Consider the following 6,507-nt stretch of genomic DNA (forward strand, 5'->3'; position numbering starts at 1 on the left):
TGGATTTGTTCAAAAAAAAAAAAAAAGTCAACTATGAACAAGGTATATTTGATGCATAGATTGTTCAATTTATAGATGTTTGAGGTGGATTTGTTACCGATCATATAAATAAATTCAATATGATTGTAAGTCAATTGAGCGACATGAAAATTAATTTTGACAATAGAATTAAAACATTAATTTTGATGTCATATTTACCCAAGTCTTAAGATATTGTTGTTGGTGCGACCAGTAGTTCCCAAAGATCTAAGAAACTGCAGTTTAATAAATTTGAGATGATTTTTTAGCAAAAACATTCGCAAACGAGAAATTAAGTAGTACGCTTACTCTCTTGATCAAAGGAGAAGAGGAAAATAGAAGGGCCCAAACAAATATGGTCCATATACATGTTTGGAGATCATTTTCAATTTTATAAACATAAATCAGTTAGATCCACAAAGGTTGCTAAAGAACGGAAGAAAGTACAGTTGAAAATGGTGCATACATATGCTTGGGAACCATCTTCAGTTTCATCATTTGGTGTATCTAAGTCATACGTCATCTTTATTAATGATTTAAGCATGAAGGTATGAGTTTATTTCTTGAAACACAAATCAAACGCTTCTGTTACTTTCGAGAGGTGGAAACCTAAAGTTGAACATCTGATCGATTTGAAGATCAACTGTCTAAGGTATGACAATCGAAAAGAATATGACAAATCAAAATTTAAAACATTATGTTCAATGAGGGAGTAAGATTAATGAAGATAGTTCTCAATAAGGAAAGACAAAATGATGTTGTTGAAAGAGTGAACAAAATATTGAAGGAGCAGATAAGAAGTATGAGGATTGATTATAAGTTGCCAAAGATATTCTAGCACGATGCTGTGAATACAATAGTTCATCTAGTCAATAAAGAGTTGCAAGAACTCTTGGGGTTCAAGATGTTAGAAGAAGTATGTATAGTAAAAGAGCTCAAGTACTTTCCCTCGAGAACCTTTGGTTGCATTGTATATGTTCATGTTGATCCAAAGAAAAGAGACAAGCTTGATGTTAAGGTTGTCAAGTGCTATTTCATAGGTTATGGTTCTAACATATTTTTGGATGACAAGAACATAAAAAAAAAAACTGGAGATATTATGATGTGAAATTTTGATGAAAATGTCACTTACAAATCGTGTTAAATTGTTAAATGGGGAATCTCCAAAAAAAAAAAGCTAAGTGTGAGAAAATAACATTAGTTCCATATGTTTATAATGTTGAGAGCTTAATCTATACATTATAGATGGAACAACGGTGAGTTGGATGTCCAAGCTTCATTTATTGAGGATGAGTACATGACAATAGCAAATTATCTTAAAGAGCTAGAAGATTTTTTTATACAAATAGTCAAAATGCCATACAGTTGGTAAAGAACCTAGTCTATCATTCAAAGATAAAACACATTAGAAGATGATACCACCCCTCATGGGTTGGTGGAAGAAGGTGATACGTGTTTGGAGAAGATAGAAGATGGAAAAGAGGATATGAATGACAGATTATCGAGAAGAGTTAAGTAAGAAGCAACCTAAAAAGATTTTTTTATACAAATAGTCAAAGTTTCATATGGTTGGTGAGGAACGCAATCATTATTCAAAGATAAAACACATTAAAAGATAATACCACTTCACTTGTAGGTTAGTGGAAGAAGGTGATATGTGTTTGGAGAAGATAGACGGTGCAAAAAATCCAGCAAACACATTGACAAACTATGTTGATGTTGGAAAATTGAGATTGTTCAAAACCTTTGCTAGTCTTTTGTAGCTCATATAGATGTTGCATTGCCCTCGAGGTATTGATGATGAGGAGAATCTTTCTAGAATAAAATTACTACACGATCCTACCTCAAATCTAAAAATTGTTAGGTTTTTGTATTCACTCAATGACTATATATAGTGAATTAAACTATATATATTTTCAAAATAAACTGTTTTTGGAGATGTATTCTTAATAATTGTACATGTTTGCCATCTTCTAGTTGTCTGAGAGTTTCCTTCTAACCTCGCTATCTCATTCTTCATGTTCTTAGGATTGAGATATTTAATTATTCAAGATATGGTAGATGTTTTAGCAAATGATTGCGATGCCAGATACTAGTCTGAAGTGAGAAGTGACCCGAGGAAGAAAAATAAGGATGGGTGGAAGTTGATGCCCTGTCATTCTTGTGTACTCAGATTGCTTCAATGGCCAATATTTTTATAAATATGTATATAGCAAACGGATGATTAGTGTAGATCAAATTATAGTAGTTTGAAATGATCCTTAGTGTCTTATTCACTCTACTATTGACCGACTATATAACATAAGTCGTTGGAAGCATGAAACTTATATATTTTCTCCACTATAGCACGTACTATGCAAAAACACTAGCAACGACTACTCAACATCAATGAAACTAAACCGGGTTCACAAGTTGAACTTCATCCACCTTAGAGCTATCCACAACCTTCCTTTGAACCTCCAAAGGCTTAAAAGTATACATCTTGGCACAAACTACGTAATAAACAAGATTAAAAACCTGCAAAAGGGTAACTAACCAATAGAAGTTTTCCAACTTCCCCTTATTAATATTATCATTCCTCAGCCAATTGTACCCATTGGGGCCAGCGGTGTACTTATGCACCAACGTAACCAAAAGGGTGCTCAAATAATTCCCAGCCGAAATGGATGTCCAAAACAGAGCCATAGCAGTGCTCCTCATGCTCTCAGGGGACTGATCATAGAAGAACTCGAGATGGCCAATGGACATGAAAGCCTCGGCCATGCCATGGAGGCTGTATTGGGGGACAAGCCAGAAGATGGAAATGGGGATGGTGGAGGAGGGGTGATCTTGAAGGCCGTGAATAAAGGCCACATGCTTGCGCTTTCTCTCAACGAAGCCAGCTACCAATGTGGCGAAGATTGAGATTACAAGACCGATGCCCATGCGCTTGAGGAAGGTAATGCCGCGGTCGAGGCCTGTGAAGCGGCGGGCGATGGGGATGAAGATGCGGTCGTATAAGGCGATGGTTATGAGCATTGTGAGAAGAGTGAAAACGCTCATAGAGCCGGCTGGGATTTTGAAGGAATCTGTGAGTCTTCTGTCCATGGTTGTGCCCTGTTGGAGTGAAAACGTGTACTGTTGGGAATAGGCTGTGATTAGGATGATTCCAGAGGCCCAAATTGGACCCATTCGGATTACGGATTTCAGCTCTTCCACTCGGTGGACTGTGTTTAGATTCCAAAGATTGGGTTTTTCCCCCACTTTCACCTTGTCTTGTTCTGTCACTATGGCTGCTTTGTCCAGAAATCTGCATCGTTTTTCACATGTTAATCTACAGAATTAACCCATATGATTGTTATAGAGAAAAACAAGAATTACCGCATATGATTGGTATGGAGAAGCTTGCCATCGCGAGAAATTGGGTCATCAATGTCATGATTTTGATAAAGCAAGGTGGAATTAGGAACCATTTCGAGTTTCCTTTTCCTAAACGCTGCAACGCTCACTTGGAGCAGCCGTGTAAAGGGGCTGCCAGAGGGGTCCAAGTGCCTGTAAATCGAGTACCCCAAAACGAACGTGATAATGGAAAGGAACATAGCGATGGTGGGAATTCCAAATCCCCAACCCCACCCTATGTTGTCCTGCACGTACACCAGCACCGTCACCGCCACCAGCATCGAAGCCCCCATCGCGAAATAATACCAGTTGAAGTATTTGTACGTCTTCTTCCCTTGCTTTGGATCCGACTCATCGAACTGGTCTGCCCCAAACGACACCACGCACGGCCGGATCCCCCCTGACCCCAGCGCCGTTAGCAGCAGAGAAAAGTATAGTATTCCCAACTGCTTGCCGCTGGCTTCTTCGCAGATTTCTCCGCCCTTGCACGGCGGCGGCCTCAGTCCAGGCACCACCGCCGACGTCGTCAGGCTTATCATTCCCTACACCCACAAACATTATCTTAGTTTCGCTAGACATAATTGTAACTAATAAAGCAGAGTATTAATGCTCAACAAAACTATTCACTTCTAATTGAGTTGAAATTAAAAAAATGGAATATTTTGATTAATTTTCACTAAAAATTGACAATTGTTTTTTTAAATTTCCTATGTCTATAAATTTTGTCAAAAGAAAATTAATAATAGACCACAAAAATGATATGGGTTTGTAAGAAGAAAAACAGAGTAAAATATGGAGTGGAAACAGAGGAGTTACAATCTGGTAGAGGATAGAGGCGACAGTGATGGTCCAGAAGCGGCCGACGTATGAGTCGGCGATGAAGGCTCCGATGAGGGGCGTCAAGCTGGCGGTTCCATTGAAGTTGGTGATGGTATTGGCTCCTTTGGTTAATGGCATATGGAGCTGCTTGGTCAAGTAGCTTATCATGTTGGTATTAAAACCAACCACAGCAATCTTCTCGCAGATCTCATTAGCTAATTCACCGTAAAAAACCCACAAAAGCCAAAATCAAAATCCCCACTTTAAACAGAAATTAATTAATCGAAGAGGAAGAAGAAGAAGAAGAGTACCGAAGATGAAGGGCATAGTAATAAGGCCGCCCTTCTTCCTTTCCACATGGTTTCTAGTGCTTTGCTGCTCCTCCATTGTTGGGTTCTTCCTCGAAGGCGTTTGGGCAGTGGTGGTGGAAATGGCTTATGGGGAGCTCTCCCTGTTTATAGGCACCTCATCGTTATCACAACATTTTACACTCTTCACAAATCTTCAGAACAGAGATGAATACAAATTTTGCAGCTCCTGTGACTAATTCTGGCCACAAGTATTTCGGGAATTTTCTTCAATTTATTTATTTATTTATTATTTTTTAAAAGAAATGAAATAAATGTGTGTTAGTTAAATGGCTCGTTATGTATGATTGCTTACAAGTTACAGCATTAATAGGAAGATTACCTAAAGCGAAAAGTGAAACCAGTGAGTTCACCTACTACGTATGTTTTAGAAAGGGAGAGAAGCGGTGGCCGGGGACTCTTAGATAAGAAACGGCAGCCGGTGGCGGTGTTGGGCGTTCAAATTTGTTAGTATTATTATTGTTGTGCATGATTGATGGGACAAAAATGATTCCGTCTTCATTTCCTTTTTATCTCTTTCTTATTAATCCATTATTATTATATTTTGGTTCAATTAAAAAGAATATTCTTTATTCTTAAAAAATTTGATACGTACGCTTTCGTTCAAATGAAAACTTGTAAAGATGGACAAAAAGTAACACGTGACTTGAGTCAATAAGTGACCCCAGCTGTAGGTGTCACTGGGGTGACGCTGCTGCATACGTCTAAATTACAGATCTCTTGCGAACTAGACTCCGCTACATTCTCTTCCACGTCCTCTAGATGGCATGATCTATAGCCAACACATGATTTACAAAGTCTTCAACGGTTAAACATACCATACATATCATAGCTTAGGATTCTCAACATCATGGTTATGTTAATCGTTCCTCACTTCTAAGAGTGAAAAACTATGCTCACAAACTAACACAAATTATTCCAACATGTTCTATCTTCACTTACAATATAAAATTACTCCAAGTAAAGCACGCTTAACCATAAAGTTCCTATAATTGAGCCACCGAAAAGGAAAGGTACACATTGTTGGTATAGACAATAACTTTTATTTAAGTATTTATTAGTGATTCTATTCTTGGGAGCGCTCTCATTCAGATGTGGTTTACCCCTCCTTTAATCGAGTATCACAACATACATAAGGTCCTACATCTAGAATCATGGTACAATGTAATAATGCACGTAGTACTCCATACTTTTTAAGTTTTTATTTTTTTCCTCCATAGTGTTTGATATATTATTTATTTAAAATATATAAACTATACGTAGAAATTTTGGCAAAATATTGGAGAGTTAATGACTTCCCCACAAGAATACAAAAATCTAATAATTTAATGGGTTAAATTCAACCTCACAATGAATCAATAAGTAAATAAAAAAAATATTTAAATTTAAAAGTATAAATCCTTTTCTGACTCATAAATTTGTGGGGTTCTTTTGGAAATTTCAAATTCATTTTTCAAACATGTCATAATGAACAAATGATCATTCATCCATCCCTTTTAATCATGTTTGAAACTTGAAAGCGACACACCACTTAATTAGTTTTAATTAACCTTGTTTAAATGCAAATGTTATAGTAATAACTTATCCTTTTTGTTCTCTTGTTTAATGTCCCTCTCAATTTTTAGATAATCATGTGATCAATTAATGTAGGATTCGTTTAGGGAAGATTTTGAGTTTTAATTTTCTATTTTTGAAAATTATATTTGTTTTATTTGGATTTTTCTATTATCATTTTCTCATTTCTAATAGAAATATTTGAACTTCTAGTCAATGAACGATTTATTGCACGATGCATATGATTTTTCAATTTTCACTTTTCACGTCAGTTGTGGTTATTTTACATTGATTGATTTAGGAAAATGAGTTTTTTTTTTTTTTTTTTTTTTTTTTTTTTTTTTTTTTTTTTTTTTTTTTTTTTTTTTTT

General features: G+C 36.3%; 1 protein-coding gene across 1 annotated transcript; it reads right to left on the bottom strand.

Moving 5' to 3' along the window:
• Nucleotides 1–2,266: 2,266 nt before the first annotated feature.
• On the bottom strand, nt 2,267–4,754 carry LOC111489833 (protein NRT1/ PTR FAMILY 3.1). Its single transcript, XM_023138246.1, has 4 exons — nt 4,527–4,754; nt 4,213–4,430; nt 3,379–3,938; nt 2,267–3,307 (listed from the first exon to the last, which is right to left on the bottom strand). Exons 1-4 carry the CDS (start codon nt 4,600–4,602, stop codon nt 2,413–2,415), a joined length of 1,749 nt encoding a protein of 582 aa, XP_022994014.1. The 5' UTR covers nt 4,603–4,754; the 3' UTR covers nt 2,267–2,412.
• Between the last annotated feature and the right edge of the window lie 1,753 nt (nt 4,755–6,507).

This window comes from Cucurbita maxima, unplaced genomic scaffold, assembly GCF_002738345.1.
Source record: "Cucurbita maxima cultivar Rimu unplaced genomic scaffold, Cmax_1.0 Cma_Scf00014, whole genome shotgun sequence".
Taxonomy (NCBI): domain Eukaryota; kingdom Viridiplantae; phylum Streptophyta; class Magnoliopsida; order Cucurbitales; family Cucurbitaceae; genus Cucurbita; species Cucurbita maxima.

Coding starts and splice junctions, on each gene's coding strand:
- LOC111489833 (XM_023138246.1), bottom strand. CDS start 4,602: ATGGAGGAGCAGCAAAGCACTAGAAACCATGTGGAAAGGAAGAAGGGC. Junction 3,939..4,212: donor CCTCTATCCTCTACCAGATT/GTAACTCCTCTG, acceptor TTGTGGGTGTAG/GGAATGATAAGCCTGACGAC. Junction 3,308..3,378: donor CTCCATACCAATCATATGCG/GTAATTCTTGTT, acceptor AAAACGATGCAG/ATTTCTGGACAAAGCAGCCA.